The sequence below is a fragment of the Hemibagrus wyckioides genome, linkage group LG09 (assembly GCF_019097595.1).
Source record: "Hemibagrus wyckioides isolate EC202008001 linkage group LG09, SWU_Hwy_1.0, whole genome shotgun sequence".
Lineage (NCBI taxonomy): Eukaryota > Metazoa > Chordata > Actinopteri > Siluriformes > Bagridae > Hemibagrus > Hemibagrus wyckioides.
In genome coordinates, this window is record NC_080718.1 from 5,249,501 (window position 1) to 5,274,442 (window position 24,942).

The 24,942-nt window shown below is 40.7% G+C and overlaps 1 protein-coding gene across 10 annotated transcripts in view; it reads left to right on the forward strand.

Moving 5' to 3' along the window:
• The window catches only part of nrxn3a (neurexin 3a), a 316,041-nt gene that overhangs the window by 223,972 nt on the left and 67,127 nt on the right, over positions 1–24,942 (forward strand). For all 10 annotated transcript variants that reach the window (XM_058398173.1, XM_058398174.1, XM_058398175.1 and 7 more), the window contains one exon: positions 12,065–12,246. In XM_058398173.1, coding sequence (XP_058254156.1) covers positions 12,065–12,246 — 182 coding nt within the window. The remainder of the gene's footprint in view (positions 1–12,064; positions 12,247–24,942) is intronic.

Consider the following 24,942-nt stretch of genomic DNA (forward strand, 5'->3'; position numbering starts at 1 on the left):
CAAAGCCGTAAGTTTAAGTGCAGATACACTATATTGCCAAAAGTTTTGGGACATGCCTCCAAATCATTGAATGTTCAGGGGTTGGACTCGGCCCCTTAGTTCCAGTGAAAGGAACTCTTAATGCTTCAGCTTCATACCAAGACATTTTGGACAATTTCATGCTCTTTGTGGGAACAGTTTGGGGATGACCCCTTCCTGTTCCAACATGACTGTACACCAGTGACCAAAGCAAGGTCCATAAAGACATGGATGAGTGAGTTTGGTGTGGAGGAACTTGACTGGCCTGCACAGAGTCCTGCCCTCAACCCCATAGAACACCTTTGGGATGAATTAGAGTGGAGACTGTGAGCCAGACCTTCTCGTCCAACATCAGTGTCTGACCTCACAAATGTGCTTCTAGAGGAATGGTCAAAATTCCCATAAACACACTCCACAACCTTATGGAAAGCCTTCCCAGAAGAGTTGAAGCTGTTATAGCTGTAAAGGGCGGGACAACTCCATATTACACTCGTGCATGTAAAGGCAGCCGTCCCAAAACTTTTGGAAATATAGTGTAGTTTACTTTTTCTATGATGTATAGAACCGTACTGAAGGTGACAATTTAAAAAAACAGAGATAGAGAAAGAAAACGAAAATATATCTTCTTCTGAGATTTCTGGGAAGTGACTGGCGCCCACTTCAAGGCGTGCTGTTTTAGGAACTAATCACCAAACCCAAAGGACTGTAACCAGGAAGAAACACTCATGTGTAATTTCCTGATTAACAGCACCTCTGTTAGCATTGCTAGTTTTTGCATTATTAGCCTTGTTAGCCAAACACCGCCTGATTTCACACCCCACAGGTTTCCAAAGCACTTCACCTGCGTCCGAAACGTCCTGTTCGCCCCCGAGGACGTTCTTCGTCCCTTCTATATGTATTATTGAGTTCCCCTTCACTTGTTCATCTACACATTCATCTTTTATTCATCCTGTGGACTGCATATTGTGCATCGCCGTGTTCCAACAATCCGCTCGAGTTTTGAAGAAATTGAATCATTCATCATAATATAACCTTAAGAAATGTGAAGGAGGGACAATGAAGGCAAGCGATAATGGCCAATTACCCACAGACAGCAATCAGGAGTGCAGAGCAGAGCTGTAGAGGGGAATTAATGCTAACAGTCTAAATTGCTCTTGGGCGAAGGAGCTAGCGAGGAGGAACGGGCTAGCACTTTAATTAAATTCTGGGGGGAAAAATACCCTTCCCATCAAATCGCATTGCTTTTCAATATCGTGTAGTTTACCTCAGGGAAGTAAGAGCAACATAAGCAGCGTTAAATACTGCTCTTGCCTCTCGGTTCTTTCATCAGAAACCATTTCGCTAATGTTCTGTGTTATAATGCGTTCATAAGACATTACAGTTTATAGCGATGTGTTTACAAATCATTAACATAATTGGCTAAACATAAAGTGCTTCAAATTCAAAACTGCTATTTTTAATGCTTAAAAAAGGTACACACATATTGTTATAAACGCTTTATAAACAGCGTTTATTATGTATTATAGATGTTCAATAAGACATGTTATTATACTTAGTTATAAAAAAAAGCATTATTTATTTTCGGCAGCGTTTATTCTACGTTCATATCATGTTATACATAATTCATAAGGCATTATACGTAATAGCAAAACATTAATAACCTATAAACTCATATGTCAACATTCTACACATCATTATAACTGTTTATGAAGAGGACTTAATGTTTATTGCAATCTTTACCATAAATAGTTATAAATCAGTAATAGAATGCATTATAAGAAGTGGTTATGACATATCACCTGTAACCAAAGAAATTCAGGCCTACTTTGCTTAGTGCATGCAATAAGCACATTCATACCGATTTATTACGCATTCATGTGGAATTATACACATGGATGTAATTATTTATAAATATTTTTTTAATTTTTACGCAGTCCTACATAACGTTACGTTGAAACTGCATTTATAAATTGTTATACAGTTTAACAAATTGTAAGGAGAGGTTATAACACATTTATACCATGTAATGGATTCAGTTTATAATGAATTATAGGTGAAGCGTGGCCTAGGCTTTATAGTATTCTTTATGTCACATATTATGAACACTATTCGTAGTGCACTATGGTAAAAAGTAATTATACCAATGTGTATAACACCATATTAATACATTATAATATGTTATGTATGTGTCATAGGTCAGTATAAGGAAAGAACGGGCTTTGTATCAGTAACTTTAGCTAGCAAGTCTCACTCTTCCAATATCTTTCCTTAAGACTACTTAAGACTTCTTTGTTATTGGTGATATAATATGTAATGAACACTGTGTAATGTAAGCTGTTATCAGTTCATTATGCATTATAACGCTTTTTGATTTCTTTTATTCGACTGGTTTTTAGTTGCTTTGGCGGTTGCTGTTGATCATGCTTATCATGCAATTCAGTCGAACATATTCTCACAAGTACTCATAATGCGTGAAACAACTTATACATGCATCATAACATGTTATGAATGCATTCATAAGACAGTGTACAGTAAAACGTTAGCTATCGTGTCTTACATCGACGGTAGCTTTTCTAAAGTCTGCTTTGTTATTGGCAAACCAGGTACAAATGTTTTAGTTATTCACACCAGTTACGAACAGTTCATAATGCATTACAATACGCTACACGCTATGAGAAGGCTGGAGTTGTTCTGTGCTGTTGATATAATGTGTTATGGACACCGAATGCACCGTTTGCATGTAAGAAATTAATAATGCAAGATAGCTATAGAGCTGACTGACGTTTCATAAATGATAACGAATGCTTTATGAATGCATTATAACATGGTATTACCTTCATGGATCGTGTTAGCAGCGAAGTGGTGAAGGTTTTTATTGTTCCTTCTTTCAAAATAAATAAAGAAGGCCACATGAGAGATGGACTGGTTGGTAATAACGGTACACGGCGTCTATCTTTGTGAGAGGAAAGCGGTGTTTTTAGGGCAGTCATCAGTCATTCTCTGTGATTATGATGCCTCTCATTTTTCTTCTCCCTTTTGTGTAGCGCAGAGCCGGGGATTATTCACAGGAGATGAACACTGTCTGCATAAAGGATGCGCCGCTTTCCGTCCGGCTGGCCGTGAAATAGTACGTGACAGTTATTTGGAAGCGGCGTTCCGGAGCTCCTCGGGTTCGCGCGGTTACAGTGAGCTCATCGCTCAGCGACAGGCGTTTCAATCGGCCGCGTCGCGCCGCGTCACGTCAGGTCACGTCGCCGCTCTCTCTCGCTTTCCTTAAGACACGCAGAGGAACTTTGAAGTGTGAAATGCGATTCCTCTGCCCACAGGACACGTCAATAATAGATGATAGCCGTGTAGGATCGGCGCGTGGAATCCTGCTTTTCAATTAGCTCTGTGTTTCAGACTCCATCTGGGAATAACGAACCTCTTATTCCGCCGGGTGTCATTAGCATGGCTGCAGCTTTTAAAAAAATTTCTTTTAATTTTGTTGGAAATGAGTGGACTTTGTATCAAGCCATTAACAAGAGATTTTGAGAGTTTGATTTTTTGTTGTTGATTTTATTTAAATAAAAATAAATAAATAAAAATAAAAGAAGTGACCCAGGCAGAAACAATTTTTTTTTTATTGTTAAGTAAAAAAAAAAAAAAAAGTATTAAGTAAATACAAGCATTTGAGTTGGTTGTTGATTTACTTGTTTTTAAGATTTTTATATATACTATATTGTCAAAAGTATTGGGACACCCCTCCAGATCATTGAGTTCAGGTGGTGTTTTTCAGGGGTTGGACTCGGCCCCTTAGTTCCAGTGAAGGAACTCTTAATGCTTCAGCTTCATACCAAGACATTTTGGACAATTTCATGCTCTTTGTGGGAACAGTTTGGGGATGACCCCTTCCTGTTCCAACATGACTGCACACCAGTGACCAAAGCAAGGTCCATAAAGACATGGATGAGTGAGTTTGGTGTGGAGGAACTTGACTGGCCTGCACAGAGTCCTGACCTCAACCCCATAGAACACCTTTGGGATGAATTAGAGTGGAGACCGTGAGCCAGACCTTCTCGTCCAACATCAGTGTCTGACCTCACAAATGTGCTTCTAGAGGAATGGTCAAAAATTCCCATAAACACACTCCTCAACCTTGTGGAAAGCCTTCCCAGAAGAGTTGAAGCTGTTCTAGCTGTAAAGGGCGGGACAACTCCATATTACATTCATGTGCATGTAAAGGCAGACGTCCCAAAACTTTTGTATATATATATATATATATATATATATATACAACTTCACCGCTCGCCGTGACCTTGGCAGAGGAACGAGTCGCGTTAGCGTACTAATTTAATAAACGATTCCCGCAGGGCAACGCGTTCACGCTCTAATTCACACACACACATTTACACGCCAGATTCCAGAAGCTGTTTGTCGTTTTTGTTTTCGTGGGATTGGAATCGCTCATCGTTCGTGTCCAATTAAACACGTAGTGGTGTTCTGCTAGCGTAAAATAATCACCGTTCGTTAGTGTGTTAGCATATGCTACACTTTTAACCAGTTTCCTATAACCGCATGGCAGAGAGGGTTCAATTCCTCTTCATGACCTCTTCAGAACTGGAATTTTTTATCCATTTTTAGTTACACGTACAGTTAACATGTTCTCTAGGATGTAGAATACAGCTTTGTGACTCTGACACTGGAGACTCCTTCCGAAATTTTTACCTTCTTAAAAAGCAACACCGCCATTTTAGATTCCTGCATACACTGTTGCTATAGAAACGATCTGTAGCACATTAGAATTTTAATGTAGTCCTGTTTTTTCGACCAATCCGAATTAAAAAATTCATGCTGTAGAGATGAGATTTTTTTATTCTGGGGCAGAATTATTATTTTTCCTCAGGTCTGAGAGCACCATGACACTTTTGAGCAGCACTTCTTACTGTAATGATCGTCGTTATTGAATTTTTACACCAGGGACGAGGGGAAGACGAGCCGCACCGCCTCGGGACCTCTCGCTTTCACGCTCTCGAGCCAGACGAGAGCACGACCTGAATAATGTTGGTCATCCTGCTAGAGAAGATGGAGATGGATTTTCTGGAAGTGTGTGTGTGTATGTGTGTGTGTGTGTGTGTATGTGTGTGTGTGTGTGTGTATGTGTGTGTGTGTGTGTGTGTGTGTAGGTAGACACTGAGCTGGTCCAAGCAGATCAGAATTCTATCTCTTCTCTCATCTGTGCCAGGTTAGCTCGTATCCTCCTTCTGTATTATGCTGCAGCGTGCTCTGACGTCTGATATTAGCTCTCTGATAAATCACACACACACACACACACACACATGCAGATACGTCTACAGCATTAGCACTTCCTAAGCATAGCACAGTGCAAATGCTAATCCATTTTGTTAACTAGCGTAATCATTTTGAGTGAGGTTTGCAAACATGCTAGCTAATCTGAGGCAAATGAAATGTAAATATTATGTACATAAAAGCAGTCTAGCGAATGAGATGCTAGGTTTGCTAACAGGCTTGCTGTTCCACTGTATATCTAAAACGAGTAGCTGAGGTTCCCTGACAAATTTTAGCGTAATTTAATCCACTCATTCATCTTAGTCAAGCAGCCATCATTCCCAGCAAACTCCTGCTAGGCTAACTGCTATACTGGCTCATTTTGGTAACAGCCTAGCTAATCTCAGGCCGAACTATTAATCTGTTCAATTTTTACGCTGTGAACTAGTAGCCAGGTTAGCTAGCACTTTAGCTAGTGTAAGGTTAACTAATATATTGTGAGACCAAAACAAGCAGCCATGTTTCCTAGCAGGCTAATTCTGGTTCATTTTGATAACAGCCTAGCTAATCTCAGTTACAGTAGCCAAGTTAGCTAAGGGTTAATGACTAAGCTTTCATCCAGGCGCATTAGTATTAGGCTAACTAGCACTGACTAAACACAGCGCTCTTTTTATAGTCTATAGATAGACTCTTTTATTGTTATCTGAAGGTGACAGACTGGAGGAGGAAAGACTGTGTGTGTGTGTGTGTGTGTGTGTGTGTGTGTGTGTTTCAGATCAGATAAGAATTTCTACCTGGAGTGTGTCATCTTTCTGTTGTTATCTAGTGAGCAGCTCAAGGCTGGTTTCTCGTCAGATGAACGTGAGAAGCGTCTCTCACTCTGCAGGCCGCAGCGCTGCGCCGTACTACTGACCTTCTCTCAAGATCGGTCCAGCGGGAGTCTGAATGCAGAAACTAGTCTAATTCTGATACTATTTCAGGAGCTGTGTGTGTGTGTGTGTGTGTGTGTGTGTGTGTGTAAGGGTGTGAGAGAGACTGAAGTGGAGAGAAGAAATGAACTAGGAAGGAATGTTCACACTCTCTGGTGAGAAAGTCGACGCTTTAATCAAGCAGGTTTTTAATTCTGGATTCAAACACACACACACACACACACAAAGGCTCTCAGGTATCCATGGCAACGCTGCAGGAACTGATCCTGGATCTGCTCAGTTATAAACATTCTTAAGGTTAAATGATTAAAAGAATAAATAAAGCCAGAGAGGATGGCTCAGGTTTCTGATCAGTCTCAGTGTGTAGCTGTATGTGAGTTGTTGATGGAGAGGTTATTAAGGTTTATGAGCTCCGTATGAACTGTTCATAAGGTGGCTTTTTATACGAGTTGATATGTGGAGATGGTTTCAAACTTGTGGGTCAATGATGGAACTGTGTTATGTGTCTGATCCAGGTCACATGACCCTACTCCTCTTCCTCTTTCTCATATCCCTCCTCTTCCTCCTTCTCCTCCTTCTCATATCCCTCCTCTTCCTCCCCCTCCTTCTCATATCCCTCTTCTTCCTCTTCCTCCTCCTCCTCCTTCTGGTATCCCTCATCTTCCTCCTCCTCCTTCTCATATCCCTCCTCTTCCTTCTCCTCCTCCTTCTTCTCATATCCCTCCTCTTCCTTCTCATCCTTCTCCTTTTCTTCTTCCTCCTACTCCTTTCGTCTTTCTCTTCCTCTTTCATCTTTCACATGTTCATTGTCCTCTTCCTTCTCCTTCTCTTTCTCCTCCTCCTTGTCCTCTTTCTTCTCCTTCTTTTCCTCTTCTTCCTCATCATTCACATCCTCCTTGTTCTCTTCTTCCTCTTCAGCTTCCTCCTCATCCTACCTGTCCTCTTCCTTGTTCTATTCCTCTTCTTCATCTCCCTCTTCCTCATCATCTATCACATTTTCCTCTTTCTCTTCCTCCTCTTTCTCGTCCTCTTCCTCCTTGTCCTCTTCCTCCTCTTTCTCTCCCTCCTCTTCCTCATCCTCCTTGTCCTATTGCTCTTCTTTCTCTTCCTCCTCTTTCTAATCCTCCTTGTCTTCTCTCTCTCCTCCTCCTTATCCTTTACATCCACCTTGTCCTCTTCCTCTTCCTCCTTCTACTTCTCCTCCTCCTTCTCATCCTCTTTGTCCTATCCATGTTCTTCCTCTTCCTCCTCATCCTTTTCATCCTCCTATTCATCTTCCTCCTCCTCCTCCTTCTCCTCATTCTTCTCGTCCTACTTGTCCTCTACTTCTTCTTCCTCCTCCTCATCCTCCTCCTCCCCATCTGTAAGCCAGTGAGTCCTTCATGCTGAGGTTTCTGATCGTTTTCCTTTCATCCGTCTCGGGCGTTCAGACCTGACGTCCTGGTGCAGGCTGTAGAGAGCCGGAGGAAGAGGTCTTTGCCACGCAGCATATGCTGCATTAACGTTTCATGATTGATGCCGTTTTCTCCTCCAGCTGGAAAACTTCAAAGGGGCCGTGTCCTCTTTCTCAGACGATCCTTTCGAGGACCTGAGCAGCGCTTTTAAACTAGAAAATCCTCCGTGAGTCTCTCAGCCTTCCACTCGGTGACAAACTGAACAATAAAACTGTTTCACACGCTTGCTGGAGCTACGAGGAGCTACGACGATATTCAGATATCCACATCGTGATGGATTATATCATAGAGTGCTTTTTTTTAAATAATTAAAAAATAATTCAGTAATAATTTTATGAAATCTACAATTCTTTCATTTTTTTAAAAAAAACTTTATAATAATATAATAATACTATCTATACATTAACATTTAGACTGTAAACAGATGTTTTTCTTTTCATTAAAAAAGGAAATTTTTAAATGTTATCTTTCCTGTTTTTTTATTTTAATTATATATATATATGATGTGTTAACATACAATTACCCAAAAGGCAAAAAGGCAAAAAAGTAAAAATAAAAAATAAAAAAAAGGAATAATATATATATATATATATATATATATATATATATATATATATATATATATATATATATATATATATAAATTTCCATTTTAATTTAAAAATGGAATGTAAAAAAATGTAAAAAAAGAAATTCGTATTTATTTTTCAGGAAGTTTTTTCTTATATTCCTTATATAAAATATAATTATAATAATATGATATAAATATATAAAAAACAATCTAAAGTTATTATAATAAAATATAAATAAATAAAAATATAAATATATAATTTTACATTCTTTTGGATTTTCTTTTGTGATAGTTGTTTAGTTGCTTCAGGAGCAAAGTATTTTTTATTTATTTATTTTTTTAAAAACAATTAATTCAGCACTTATATAAACTATATATATATATATATATATATAGTTCTTCTGTATGCAGCTTTCAGTGTTCCTCAGTAACCGAGTGAAGCGACGCCTCTGGTCCCACAGATCCTCCAGTCTGATGACTTTTCCCATATTGTTGACTCTTCGGTGCCGTGTTAATTTAAAACCCAAAAAAGCAGGAAAGAAAAGAAAAAAGCTGGTGAACTTTACCACTGTAAAATGTGTTACTATTCTCATAATCCCACGCACGTCGTCTTAATGGAACATCTCCTCCAGCAGAGCCATTAAAGCTTCTTCCTCAGCACAATCCCTGAGCTTCACACCATTTGATATGTTCCAATAAGCGTCTTTTATTCCTCTCCTTACGGCTCGCGTCCTCGTTTAAAAGCTTATCAAGTTAAGATTTCCATTAGCAGGTTTGTTTCCAGCTAACAGGATAATTGATTAAAAGCATCTCTCTTCTTAATATAGACTTTCTGCTTCGAACAAACCGCCGATTCGTCTCCATCCCGTTAAAATAAAATAAAAAACAAACGAATTCAAATCGAATAAAAGTCTCCACTACATTACTCCTTCAGTCTGAATCACACCTTGAATGGGTTGCTGAGCTCATCAGCATGCACAAAGGCAAAGGCACACTTTGGCTTTTTAATTGTTTTAAAAGCTTTCCTGTTTTTCACTTGTCCAACCCAAAGTGACGCTAAAACACCCTGATGTGACGCAAATGAAGCATAATCACCTTTAAGTGCTTTTAGAGTAAAGATCGAGTTTTTTCTTTCTTGTTTTTTCTTTGCCCCCTCCATGCGCAATTTTTGCTTTTATAAAACAGGAGATCAATTTATTATATCAGGGAAAAGTTTTACATTACTGTTATTATTGTTATCATCGTTATTAAAGCGGCTGTCTGTCATTTTTTACAAACCTCTACTGAGTGAATTGCGGTCTCGCTGACAAACTGATAAATGTCTCTGCTCCAGCTGAGAGGCGGAGCTAATCTCCAGACCGTAGTAATTTGTGTAACTTTCGTTTTTCGCTTCTTTAGTCTCCTCCCCCTTATGGAAAAGTTACTGAGTTGCATTTTAGAGGGAGAAATAATACAGGAGTGAGCACAGGTAGTGTAAGTTCTTACAGAATCTGAAGAAAATAGTTAAAAAAAAAAAAAAAGACCAGGGGGAGGGGCTTATTTCTGGGCCAGAAAAAAGGATACCAAAATTTTAAGAAAATTGACACTGCTTTCATCACCTCTGTCGAAACCATGATCGTCCTTTAGGAGAAGGAGTAAAAGCAGGTTTAATCTGACAGAGGGCGGGGCTAATTTCTGGGCCAGAAATTTAGCAGGAAGAAAAGGAGTAAACTTTGCAGGTTTCGTTTGAATGCATATGTGTGACATCTTTCAAAGGAAATAGGAATATTAATTTAGCCTCAGGCAAATCTACTTCAACAAGGGGGCGGGGATTATTTACGGGCCAGAAAATTATACACAGAAAGCTGTTTTTTTTTTTAAAGGGTGGTTGTTGTTGTTGTTGTTGTTGTTTTAAATGATAAAACAAATATTTTAATCTCAGCTTTATCTCTGAAACTCACATAGGACACACTGTGACACACACAGGAAGACTTGAACAATTACAAACCGCACCTTTAATCATTCCGTAAGCGCCTTTATCCGTTTCACACATCTAAATGATGCATGTAAGCGTTCCACTATGGCTGACAATACCCGATTCCTGCCTGCTGCCATTTTTCGTCATATATTTATTTATTTCTTTTTGCCAGGGTCTTGTATTAAAGTGTGAGTGAGATGGAGGATAAAAATGAAGGATGGAGAGGCTGTGAGCTGTGAGCCCGGCGGCAGCCTGGGTAATGGCATTGTTACTGAATTGTTAGCGAGGCGGCTGAGCTCCAGGGCCAGATGTTCCACTTGACATGGTACTTGAGTGGAGAGTCGGTCGGCCAGCTGTCTTCTCATCTCGTCTGTTTCTCCGAGAGAACGCGACACATTTTTTTATTTATTTTTTTTTTTTTTACAAAACAAACACTTTTCTCTCCGTTCCTTTATCATCCGTTACCTTCGCTCGTCTCTCTCGGTGCCTTTGTTTGCGTAGACGTCGTTAACATTTCACCGAATTAAAATCCTTTTGAACTTCTTTTTCCTTTCTAGCCCCAATACCTTTACCTTCATGTAAAATGCATGATTGCAAAAATTCATACATCAAAACCCTCGGCGCACGATGCTATTCCCCGGACGGAGTTATATTTAAAGCGTACGGGTCGCGGCGTTTCTCCACAGCCTCCTCTGGAGAATTTCCCAACCGGAGGAATTACGGCTCCTGTGGACCTCAGAGCGGGTATTATTCATGCTCGGGCCCCTGGACGCCGGCGCCAGGCCAAGAGACTCGGGCGATTATAAAAGAAAAGAAAACCTCTGACAGACTTACCCGCGGAGTCTTTGGCCTACTTGTCTGAAATTCAGGAGGACGTTTTAATGACGCGTCTTTATGAGATTATCATCGTTTATGATTCAATGTGAACGGAGGTCGAATGCAGAACAGGTTCTCTGTGAAACTCTCTTCAGTCCTTTATTTAGAGTCGAAAATAACACACAAGACGTCGGAATAAAGAAACTGAAATAGAAGGAAGTAAAAAATAGCACATGGAGGGGGGGGGACGAGTGTTTTATTATCCATCACACTTTCAGTGTCTCTGTGAGCAGAGTGTCTCTGTCTGCTTATGGAGCACATATGACATATAAAAATAGCTCCGCTGCATTAAACTCCTGCTTCAGTATATAGATATAGATATAGAGGGAAAAAAAGAGCTAAAAGTTTCTGGTAATAAAGTTAGAGACGATTATTTAGATTACTGTAAATCTTATTTATTTATAAGGTATAAATTCCTTCTTTCAAGCTTATTCAGTCTGTAAGAGGCTTGTGAAGCTGATAGCTCATCTCCCTGTGTCTATCCTTCTGCACATCTGTCTGAGTTTAAAGGAGCGGTGTGTCATTTTTACAGCCCCCTGCTGTCTGTGAGATGAACTGCAAATCTGATGGAAATAAATAAGTGCTTATTGAAGTAAACAGAACTGTGATGTTATGTGTTGTGTGTAGGTTTCATGTTCTGCCTTTTATAGTAGAAGTGGTAAAGCTGAGGTTAGGGGGCGGAGCTTGTTTCCTGGTCAGAAAAAAAGACATACCGTATATGATCTGCCACATAGTTTGAGATGAACGATGTCGTTTTTCTACGGTGTATTTTGATTAGAAATCATTATTACATGTCAAAGGAAAACATCTAAATGTTACAAATGGCAGCTTTAATTATGTTTTCTACCACCGACCGACTAACATTTATGATTTATGTTCAAACTACACACCAATGCCATGTGAGATTTTACATATCGCCGCTTTAATGATGCCTCACAATCTTTTATTTTTTATTACTCAAATTCCTTTCTTTCTTTCTTTCTTTCCACAGCTGGAACGACGTTCATCTTCGGGAAAGGTGGAGGTCTGATCACCTACAACTGGCCGGCAAACGAGCGTCCGAGCACGCGCATGGACCGCCTGACGGTGGGCTTCAGCACCTCCCTGAAGGATGGAATTCTGGTGCGCATCGACAGTGCTCCGGGGCTGGGAGACTACATCATGCTCCACATTGTGAGTCTTTTTCTTGTGTCTTTAAATAATGGATCTGCTCCTGGGGCTGGGCCTGAGTCTGAGCCTGAGCCTGAGCCTGAGCCTGAGCCTGAGCCTGAGCCTGAGTCTGAGCCTGAGCCTGAGTCTGAGCCTGAGCCTGAGCCTGAGCCTGAGCCTGAGCCTGAGCCTGAGCCTGAGTCTGAGTCTGAGCCTGAGCCTGAGCCTGAGCCTGAGCCTGAGTCTGAGCCTGAGTCTGAGTCTGAGCCTGAGTCTGAGTCTGAGTCTGAGCTCTCTGTCCGTGTGAACTTCTACACTCTGATGTTCTTCATGGTTTCTGGGTTCCTCCAGGTTCCTCCCAACAACATCACATTCACTTCCAACCTGCAGCACTGTCATGTTCTTCACTCATCACTACTCTCTCTCTCTCTCTCTCTCTCTCTCTCTCTCACACACACACACACACACACTCTCTCACACACACAAAATAGCTCATGGACGTGTGTTTATTCATTTCTGTAGCGTTTACATTGCATTGACTAATAGCAGCAATTTGACTGGATTTGAGTGAAGCACTTTACTCAAGTAAAAAAAAACTAATTAAAAGCACTAATGGCAGTCGAGGAGAGTGACAGCTCCAGGAAACAACAACTGTGTGTGTGTGTGTGAGAGAGAGAGAGAGAGAGAGAGAGAGAAAGAAAGAATAGAGATAGTTCACTCTCTCTGTATATATTATTCAGGAGGTAAATCCACCCTGCTGGTGAACAGTGTATAAACCGTCTCTCTCTCTCTCTCTCTCTCTCTCTTTCGTCTTTGAGAGACGCGAGTTAATTATCGCACCAGCATCCGTCGCCACACGGGTGAATAATTCCGCGCCTCGGCCACTTCCTGTCTCATCAGGAGCTGGAATATATGAAGATATATATGATGTGTGGATATCAGTGATATCAGTGGAGCTCGTCATCGATCCTGACGCTTTTAATAATGTAATTGTGAGCAGGAGGATCAGCAGCGTGCACACGCCTCACCTCTGCAGCACCGCCATGTCAACATCCACAGCTTTATTCATTATTAATAAACAAGAGCAGAGAGACAGAGAGAGACAAAGAGAGAGAGAGAGAGAGAGAGAGAGAGAGAGAGAGAGAGAGGGAAAAAACAACACTGTTCATGCTCGTGCAAAAACTATCTGCCCTTCAGCTAACTAACTGTACAGAGGAGTGTGCGTGTGTGTGTGTGTGTGGGGGGGGTTATGTATGGAGCTGGAGACTCGAATGCCGCAGCTTAAAAAAGAGCGTGAAGAAGGATTTTATATTTCATCTTCATCAGAGATTAACATCAAGATCCCAGAACAAGGAACACTTAATCTCCTGTAATTGTTAGAGTCTCTCTCTCATTTTCTCTCTCTCTCACACACACACACACACACACACACACACACTCTCTCTCTCTCTCTCTCTCTCTCTCTTAGTTTACCAAAGGTCATAAAACTGCTTCAGGCTCGAGATTTTTTTTTCCTTCCTAGATTCAGAAATACATTTTTTTACACATTTTTACGGGTTTGAGAGCGTTAGAGAGAGGGAGAGAGAGAGGGAGAGAGAGAGAGAGAGAGAGAGAGAGAATCTGTGTGTGTATGCGTGGGACATAGCACCAAGCATAAACAAAACATGCATTTGCGTACAAAAAGCCTGAAGAGGAAATGCATCACTGCTGGTGGAATCAATCAGACGGAATGAAATACTTTAGAATTATAGAATTTCATTTGCTTCATCACTCCATCCATCCATCCATCCTTCACTGATTCACTGCACGACATTTACACCATTTTTTTGTATCATTTTTTGATCTCTTATTCATTTCCTGTAACTCTACAGACACTCTGCTGCAGCGCTGCAACACACACACACACACACACACACACACACCTCATTCTGCCACTTTATCCGTATCGAACCTGCCGCAGGCGACGCATTACTGCTGCTGCTGCTGTCGACTCTTCTGCAGATCCGGAGCAGTGTTTTAAAGCCCCGGGGAACGGAGTTGCCCTTTTCCGAACTTCCAGGCGTTCCCGCTCGTCTCTGATGCGGCGTTTGATTAGGGGGGAATTAGTAGAGGGAATTACCAAATTAGAACGTTCCTTCATTTTATTTATTTCCTTTTTTGATGCTAAATCGTCTCCTTCCTTTTTAAACCAGAGATAATTGGTGGATCATGAAGGTTTAAAGCTTAATGATGTTGTTGATGTCGTTTCCTCTAATAACGCCGTCGTCGTGGAGATCATAAATCAGATTAAACGCTCTGGTTTTGCAGAAGAGGAAAGTTAGTGGAAATCTGTTGCAAATTTTTTTGCTGCTTTTTGTGCTCATTTTAGTCGTAGCTAATGCCATGTTTCAATCAAAAAGAAAAATAAAGTCTCAGTACAACAGACTGAAATAGTTTATGAGTGACAAATGAGAATAAAATCACCTCAGCAGTGAGAGACAGTCGATGCGTCATTTAACACAGAACATGATATAATTAACCAAGACCATAAAAAAATCTAAAATAAAGAATTGTCAAATTTCCTTGGCTTATTTGAGATGATGAATCGACTCGACATGAAAGAGTTCTAGAGTCGTGTATCGTTCACAAATATATCACTGTGAGAGAGAGTGAGTGTGTGAGTGTGTAAGAGATAGTGACGGAAAGAGAGACAGAGAGTGTGTGTAAGTGTAAGAGAGAAAGAGAGAGAGACAGGCAGAGAGAAGGAGAGAGGGAGAGACTGCACTGTTAACAAAAGCTACAGGAGATGATTTGATTGGACGTCGCAGTGGCACGTCTAAACGTGGTTTTAGCAGAAATTTGTTGGGACCACGCCCCCTTTTTGCTGCTCATGTCACTATTTGAGTAAACAACCGAGAAAATAACAGAGAAAAGCAATACTCAGGTTAACGAATGCGAAGTGTGATGTCATCAAGTGGGAGGTTTCGACGGAGAAGTATGAAGCTAGCAAAGAAAAACAAAACCCCGTTAGCATGATTCGCGACCATTCAGCATCCGTTCACTTCGTCCTGCACATGGAATCCAGGCCACGCCCACTTCAAGTCTGAACGCAAACACTCACCCGAATATTATGAACTTCACAAAGCTGATGCGATTGAAACGTCTAGAGAAAGAAGCATTTGTTTTTCTTCCAGTCTGGTCATTTTTTATATTTTGTATAGAAATTAGCAGAATATTTTTTTTTACAGAACTGAGCTTCATCACAGCAGCTGAAAGTTTTACCTCCATGCCACAGTTCAGCTCCTGGCTCTCGTGACTAATCCTCTCTTTCCTGTCACCAAGCTGCCAGCTCGAGGCTATTTATTTATTCATCGTTAACTCCAAACTACAGCGGCAAAAAAGCTACAAACATCTGCCTCGCCTCGACTCTCCTCGCCTCTCCCTCTCCTCTACGACGCGTCTGAAGCTACGTCATTAATGATGAGTGGACGCCCGAAAGCACCATCTGCTCGTTGAGGTTCTTGCCAAGGATTCTCCTGACTGGTCGGGGGGTGGGGGGGGTGGGGGTTTGCAGAGCGAGAATGACAAGCAGGAAGATTTCCCTGCTGTTTTAGCAGAAAACTAGCCAGTCAGCGAATCCGTGCGAAGGCCGGTCGGCGATATTCCGAGCCGCTCGCTAATTGGAGAAAGTTTGGAGCGGAGAAAGTGAATTTTTTAATCTTTTGCTCGTCTCTAATGTATGAAAAGCACTCCGTCGATTTGTTGTAAGAATGCTCTCTAGTCATTAACAGCAAATGCCTTCATTCCTACTGCTGAACAGCAGGAGGTTAGTGTATAATTAGAGTAAAAAAAAAAAAAAAAAAAAACCCAAATGGATCTACAAATTGCTTCTGCTCGGCCGTAGGTTTTTTTTCCCCTCCTCTCGCTCTCTCTTTTGCATATCCATGGGCGGGCAGAATCTTTCAATTTGCTTTAAAGGTCCTCTGCATTCACACCCTGCGCCGAGAAGTAGACGTTCGATCGCCTACAGCGGCGTTAAACACGGTGTTTCCATTACGGCAAACATACAATTAAAGTGAATCTGCCGGCATGTTAAATGCTAAGGTCCGGCAGCACGTCGAGGGCAGTGTTTAGCGGCGAGCTTTTAAATCACTCTGAGCTGAGCAGAAAGGTCAGGAGAGTTGTGTCGGGTCTCTGCTCGAGAACCTGTTGAGTGAAACGCTGTAAAATGGAAGGATGTGTAGGAAAAAAAAAATCGATGGTGTTCATTTTTTAATCAGAGCGAAGCTAAGCTTCACGCCGCCTGCTGAGATGCAATCATGCTAGCGGACATTCATTGTACACCGCGCATTTTTGCCCTAATACTGTAAAAAAAAACAGTGTAAGGTCGTAAGGTGCAATCACTGAAATGGCTGAAGATATGCGATATACTGTGGACCTTCATTAAGTACTGATGTGATGAGGAACATTAACACGCTGTGTGTGTTTACTGTGGTGCCTCATTACCAGATGAACAGGAAGAAGTGTGGTGGAGGATAACAGGAAGGAACATACCGGGTTAAACATGATGGGGTTCAGTATAACAGGGTTCAGTATAACGGGGTTCAATATAACGGGGTTCAGTATAACGGGGTTCAGTATAACGGGGTTCAATATAATGGGGTTCAGTATAACGGGGTTCAGTATAACGGGGTTCAGTATAACAGGTTTCAGTATAACAAGGTTAAGTATAACGGGATTCAGTATAACGGGATTCAATATAACGGGGTTCAGTATAACGGGGTTCAATATAACTGGGTTCAGTATAACGGGATTCAGTATAACGGGGTTCAGTATAACGGGATTCAGTATAACGGGGTTAAGTATAACGGGATTCAGTATAACGGGATTCAATATAACGGGGTTCAGTATAACGGGGTTCAATATAACGGGGTTCAGTATAACGGGGTTCAATATAACAGGGTTCAGTATAACGGGGTTCAATATAACAGGGTTCAATATAACGGGGTTCAGTATAACGGGATTCAGTATAACGGGATTCAGTATAATGAGGTTCAGTATAACAGGGTTCAATATAACAGGGTTCAATATAACGGGGTTCAGTATAACGGGGTTCAGTATAACGGGGTTCAGTATAACGGGGTTCAGTATAACAGGGTTCAATATAACGGGGTTCAGTATAACGGGATTCAGTATAACAGGGTTCAGTATAACGGGGTTCAGTATTACGGGATTCAGTATAATGAGGTTCAGTATAACAGGGTTCAATATAACGGGGTTCAGTATAACGGGATTCAGTATAACAGGGTTCAGTATAACGGGGTTCAGTATAACAGGGTTCAATATAACGGGGTTCAGTATTACGGGATTCAGTATAACGGGATTCAGTATAACAAGGTTAAGTATAACGGGATTCAGTATAACGGGATTCAATATAACGGGGTTCAGTATAACGGGGTTCAATATAACGGGGTTCAGTATAACGGGGTTCAATATAACGGGGTTCAGTATAACGGGGTTCAATATAACAGGGTTCAATATAACGGGGTTCAGTATAACGGGATTCAGTATAACGGGATTCAGTATAATGAGGTTCAGTATAACAGGGTTCAATATAACAGGGTTCAATATAACGGGGTTCAGTATAACGGGGTTCAGTATAACGGGGTTCAGTATAACGGGGTTCAGTATAACAGGGTTCAATATAACGGGGTTCAGTATAACGGGATTCAGTATAACAGGGTTCAGTATAACGGGGTTCAGTATTACGGGATTCAGTATAATGAGGTTCAGTATAACAGGGTTCAATATAACGGGGTTCAGTATAACGGGATTCAGTATAACAGGGTTCAGTATAACGGGGTTCAGTATAACAGGGTTCAATATAACGGGGTTCAGTATTACGGGATTCAGTATAACGGGATTCAGTATAACAAGGTTAAGTATAACGGGATTCAGTATAACGGGATTCAATATAACGGGGTTCAGTATAACGGGGTTCAATATAACGGGGTTCAGTATAACGGGGTTCAATATAACGGGGTTCAGTATAACGGGGTTCAATATAACAGGGTTCAATATAACGGGGTTCAGTATAACGGGATTCAGTATAACGGGATTCAGTATAATGAGGTTCAGTATAACAGGGTTCCATATAACGGGGTTCAGTATAACGGGATTCAGTATAACAGGGTTCAGTATAACGGGGTTCAGTATTACGGGATTCAGTATAATGAGGTTCAGTATAACAGGGTTCAATATAACGGGGTTCAGTATAACGGGATTCAGTATAACAGGGTTCAGTATAACGGGGTTCAGTATAACAGGGTTCAATATAACGGGGTTCAGTATTACGGGATTCAGTATAACGGGATTCAGTATAATGAGGTTCAGTATAACAGGGTTCAGTATAACAGGGTTCAGTATAACAGGGTTCAATATAACGGGGTTCAGTATTACGGGATTCAGTATAACGGGATTCAGTATAATGAGGTTCAGTATAATGGGGTTAAACATAATAGTGTTGAATAGAACAGGGTTAAATATAATGGGGTTAAACTTTATGTGGTTGAGTAGAATGGGGTTTAATATTTAATGGGGTTAGACTTTATGGGCTTTAATATATTGAGGTTAAACATTAAGTGGTTAAATATAATGTGGTTAAACATAACAGTATTGAACATAACAGGGTTAAACATTATGGGGTTAAATTTTATGGGGTTAAATATAACATTGTGTTAAACATTATAAAGTTTCATATAATGGGGTTTAATATAATGGGGTTAAAATTATGGGGTAAATCATAATGGGGTAAATCATAATGGGATTAAATATAATGGGGTTGAGTATAATGGGGTTGAGTATAATGGGGTTGAGTATAATGGGGTTGAGTATAATGGGGTTAACTCTAACATGGTGGAAACACAGATGTAGAATGATCTGCATTATCACCCTGATGAACTGCATGTGGTATTCCTTCATCATGGTAGGTGTTTTGTCGGTCTCTCTCGTCCTGTCTGATGCTGATGTCTGTAGATGAAGCTGTTTGGGGTTTTTTTGTTTTCTTCTGAAGGTAATTTAATACATTTAACACTCGGTGATTAAACACTGAAATTATTAGAGTGTAAACATTCTAGGGCTGGAGTCTATTAAACCCTCACTCTCGTCTCTGGGGATTAATCAAAGTGTGGAAAAGTGTTTATTTAAACTTTAATAGTCACATGGGCTGGAACTTTAAAGACGATATTCACGTGCATCTAGGGCAGAGTGAGAAAAAAAAGAAATACATTTTGAGTACTGAAAGAAAGAAAGAAAGAAAGAAAGAAAGAAAGAAAGAAAGAAAGAAAGAAAGAAAGAAAGAAAGAATGAACCTAAGGAATTTAGTAAAATTTGAATTTTTTTTTATTTAAATGTATTTTATTTTATTTATTTATTTTATTTTATTTTATTATTTTTTAAGAATAAGGCAGTATTCAGATGCATTTGCAGTATTTTTCTGAGAACTCTTTGCAAATAATTTACTGCTGAAGGAGGTGCATTTCCACACGCATTATTTTGGTATTAAAGTATATCGCTGTGAGTTTTAGAGCCGATTAGCCGTAACGAGAGCTCAGGTGCACATCAGGCCACAGCTGGAGAACTTGTGAGGCCATAAACCGAAGCATCACCGATGTTCAGGGGTTGGGTGAAGCTTCTTAAACGAGCCTGACGTCTGAGGATTCGTCTAAACGCTCCTCCATCTCGGCCAGCTCGTGAAAAGAATCCAGCGTTTATCTCTCTCTTTGCCGCCGGGTTATGAATCGATACGTCAGGGTTTAGCGTTACCTGCTAATGCTGTTTGAAAATCAAACCTCCGCATCACGGCGGCTGCATCCCGCATCTGCTGCGATACGTTCCTAATCACGCTCCCGCCGATCCGCTACGATGTGAACACACGCGCGGACACGTGGCGACGCTTTATTTCATAACCCAAATCAGGTTACTTTAGTTTTTTTTTTCCCAGAGTGAAAGACTTCGGGTTCGGTGGCACAGCGGCGGGTCGGACTCGCTCACAGGCTCCACGCTGGCGACGCGACGAGATGTGAGTGCCGTAACCCGATCCCCCCGAGGTATTTTTGATCTGGAAGTTGATTTCAATTGGCCAGCGGATGAAAGAATGAAAGATGAACGTGAGCCATTTTTGAAATGGAGCACAATCTAAAAAAAAAAAAAGAGAGATAGAAAAAAAAAACGCTCGGCCACAAAGGTCATCCTGACCAGAGCGCATCGATTCTCTGCGTTTAGGAACTTCAGCTCTGCAAATCGTCCAGGAGCGGTGATTCTTCCGGACGGGTTTTCTTCAAACGGGGGTTGAATTACAAGCCGATTGATCATCCTTACTTTTTTTCGGCCGGTTTTCCGATAACCTTGACGTTGATGGATAGACCGCGGCTTGGGCTCCGTATGTGTGTGTACGGAATAAAACACTCCATGTGGTGCTGTTAAAGGAAAATAATCAATGACCACAGCACAGGGATTTGGCATCGATTTTTTTTTTTCATTCATTAACAAACATTTTTTTTTATTGATTGATTTTTTTATCCATTTTCGGTTACTTTTGTATTAATGTTAAAGAGCCTCGCTCCCGAACATGTTCCAGCTTTCCTGAAGGGCTCCCTCCCTCTTTACCATATCCACACCTTCTGGTGATCTCAAGGAGCTTGTTGCTATGGAAACGACAGAGCTGATGTTATAAATGAATCAACACCTAATGGCCAATCAGAATCCAGAATTCAATTCAGCTGTAAACACGCAGCTAGTGTGTGTGTGTGTGCGAGTGTGTGTGTTGCGAAGTGGAGAGGTTCTAACATTCTTATTGTCCAAATGTTCAGCTGCTTCTATGGAGAAAAGTTTTTAAAGCAAAGATGTTTTACATTTTGCAAGAAATTACAGCATGAAGGCAGAAAAAAGAAGGAATACACACACACACACACACACACACACATCATTAAAAATGTATAAAAGTGCATTTTTCTATAGGTTTAAGTTCCTTCCCTGAAAAAGCAGTGATATTTAGTGGTAAAGCAGGAAGGAGGTGAGAGCGTTAGCCGTGTTATAGCGCTGCGAGTTCATCGCGTCACTCCGCATTCGCCTCACGGAGATGGAGATGGTAATTGCATGTTCCGGGGGGGGGGGGGATTGCAGTCTGTCTGAATGCTTCCCTGCAATTCAGGAATCACAGAGTGTGAGCAGAAATCAGGCAGCAAATGTGTTCGTGTGAAACGACCTCCCCTTTGAGCAGCGCTTTCAAATGGGTTAAGAGTGAGACTGTGTTACCCCGGGGCACGGCACACCACACTGCTGAAAATCAGCACTCTGTGTATGTGTGTGTGTGTGTGTGTGTGTGTGTGTGTGTGTGTCCTTGTAGCCCACAGTGAGGATTTATTAGCGAATTTGCTGACCAAAGGTGTAACTCTGGACTTGAGTGCTATAAAGAAGTGTTACTGGGAGGAGTTTCAACTAAACAGAGGTGTGTCTTATTCTCAGGTGATACTGATGAAGGAAGGAAGGAAGGAAGGAAGGAAGGAAGGAAGGAAGGAAAGAAAAGGGAAGACTGGGGAAAAAAAGAAAAAATTGAGAAAAGAAAAGAAATTGTTAAGGTTAAAAAAGGGAAGAAAGAAAGAAAGAAAGAAAGAAAGAAAGAAAGAAAGAAAGAAAGAAAGAAAGAAAGAAAGAAAGAAAGAGAAGGGGCATGGAAATAGAGGAGAGAAAATGGGAGCAGTTAAGGAAAGAAAATTAAGATTAGAAGAAAAAAGAAAAGAAAGAAAGAAAGAAAGAAAGAAAGAAAGAAAGAAAGAAAGAAAGAAAGAAAGAAAGAAAGAAAGAAAGAAAGAAAAAGAAAGAAAGAAAACAGTGGAGGTAATCGAGGTTGTTTATCAGGATGGTGGGCATGTCTGATAGGATCTCTCTCTCTTTCTGTCTCTCTCTCTCTCTCTCTCTCTCTCTCTCTCTCTCTCTCTATGTCGCTCTCTGTCTCTCTCTCTCTCTCTCTCTCTCTCTCTATGTCGCTCTCTGTCTCTCTCTCTCTCTCTCTCTATGTCGCTCTCTGTCTCTCTCTCTCTCTCTCTATGTCGCTCTCTGTCTCTCTCTCTCTCTCTCTATGTCGCTCTCTGTCTCTCTCTCTCTCTCTCTATGTCACTCTCTGTCTCTCTCTCTCTCTCTCTATGTCGCTCTCTATCTCTCTCTCTCTCTATGTCGCTCTCTGTCTCTCTCTCTCTCTATGTCGCTCTCTGTCTCTCTCTCTCTCTCTCTCTCTCTCTCTCTATGTCGCTCTCTGTCTCTCTCTCTCTCTCTCTATGTCGCTCTCTGTCTCTCTCTCTCTCTCTCTCTATGTCGCTCTCTGTCTCTCTCTCTCTCTCTCTCTCTCAGTAATTCACTCGACTCTCCTGCTCCTTATTGTTAATTTTTTCTGCTCTGCTGCCTGAGAGCTTTAACAGTCAGAAGTCTAGGCGGAGTCACGCTGATTGGAGTGCAGAAGCTGATTGGTGGAGAGTCTGATGGATTACTGCTGCCATTAAATAATCAAAGCGTGTTTGGAGCAGCTGAAGTGCAGCCCGGCGCAGGGAAAATTGAGATAACCGCTGCTGAGGGGAAGGAAAATAAAATAAATAATAAAGTCTGAAGGCAGAGCGAGTGCGCGGTGGTGAAAGTCATGCTAACTGCATGCTGTGATGTTTCTAAATACGTCCTGCCTTCTGGCACGCCGTTGTACTAATGTGTGTTATCAGGTGTGTGATGGGGTTTAAGTGTTCGAGGGACCAAATTACTTAAATCCACAGCAGGAAGAACTGCACAAGAACTGAGTTACTGTGAAGTAAACTTCTCCAGGGACACTTTATAGTAAACTTCTCCAGGGACACTTTATAGTAAACTTCTCCAGGGACACTTTATAGTAAACTTCTCCAGGGACACTTTATAGTAAACTTCTCCATGGACACTTTATAGTAAACTTCTCCAGGGACACTTTATAGTAAACTTCTCCAGGGACACTTTATAGTAAACTTCTCCAGGGACACTTTATAGTAAACTTCTCCAGGGACACTTTATAGTAAACTTCTCCAGGGACACTTTATAGTAAACTTCTCCAGGGACACTTTATAGTAAACTTCTCCAGGGACACTTTATAGTAAACTTCTCCAGGGACACTTTATAGTAAACTTCTCCAGGGACACTTTATAGTAAACTTCTCCAGGGACACTTTATAGTAAACTTCTCCAGGGACACTTTATAGTAAACTTCTCCAGGGACACTTTATAGTAAACTTCTCCAGGGACACTTTATAGTAAACTTCTCCAGGGACACTTTATAGTAAACTTCTCCATGGACACTTTATAGTAAACTTCTCCAGGGACACTTTATAGTAAACTTCTCCATGGACACTTTATAGTAAACTTCTCCATGGACACTTTATAGTAAACTTCTCCATGGACACTTTATAGTAAACTTCTCCATGGACATTTTATAGTAAACTTCTCCAGGGACACTTTATAGTAAACTTCTCCATGGACACTTTATAGTAAACTTCTCCAGGGACACTTTATAGTAAACTTCTCCATGGACACTTTATAGTAAACTTCTCCAGGGACACTTTATAGTAAACTTCTCCAGGGACACTTTATAGTAAACTTCTCCAGGGACACTTTATAGTAAACTTCTCCAGGGACACTTTATAGTAAACTTCTCCAGGGACACTTTATAGTAAACTTCTCCAGGGACACTTTATAGTAAACTTCTCCAGGGACACTTTATAGTAAACTTCTCCAGGGACACTTTATAGTAAACTTCTCCAGGGACACTTTATAGTAAACTTCTCCAGGGACACTTTATAGTAAACTTCTCCAGGGACACTTTATAGTAAACTTCTCCAGGGACACTTTATAGTAAACTTCTCCATGGACACTTTATAGTAAACTTCTCCAGGGACACTTTATAGTAAACTTCTCCATGGACACTTTATAGTAAACTTCTCCATGGACACTTTATAGTAAACTTCTCCATGGACACTTTATAGTAAACTTCTCCATGGACATTTTATAGTAAACTTCTCCAGGGACACTTTATAGTAAACTTCTCCAGGGACACTTTATAGTAAACTTCTCCAGGGACACTTTATAGTAAACTTCTCCAGGGACACTTTATAGTAAACTTCTCCATGGACACTTTATAGTAAACTTCTCCAGGGACACTTTATAGTAAACTTCTCCATGGACACTTTATAGTAAACTTCTCCAGGGACACTTTATAGTAAACTTCTCCATGGACACTTTATAGTAAACTTCTCCAGGGACACTTTATAGTAAACTTCTCCATGGACACTTTATAGTAAACTTCTCCATGGACACTTTATAGTAAACTTCTCCAGGGACACTTTATAGTAAACTTCTCCATGGACACTTTATAGTAAACTTCTCCATGGACACTTTATAGTAAACTTCTCCATGGACACTTTATAATAAATGTTTCTATTCAAGATAAACCTCACACTAGCTAGGTGAGAATAAAGTGCCTAATAAAGAGGTTGCTAGGTGAGGGAGCATAAGTATGGATTCTGACACAATAAAACAAAACATACTTTTAGCTGCTTCTTCCAAGCTAACTACTCTAGCTTGCTAACACACTTAGCTGTAATATGGACTAGCTCACATTAATTCACACGTAAATGTTTAAAAAAAATGCTTTATTCACGGCCACGTGGAAGTTCAA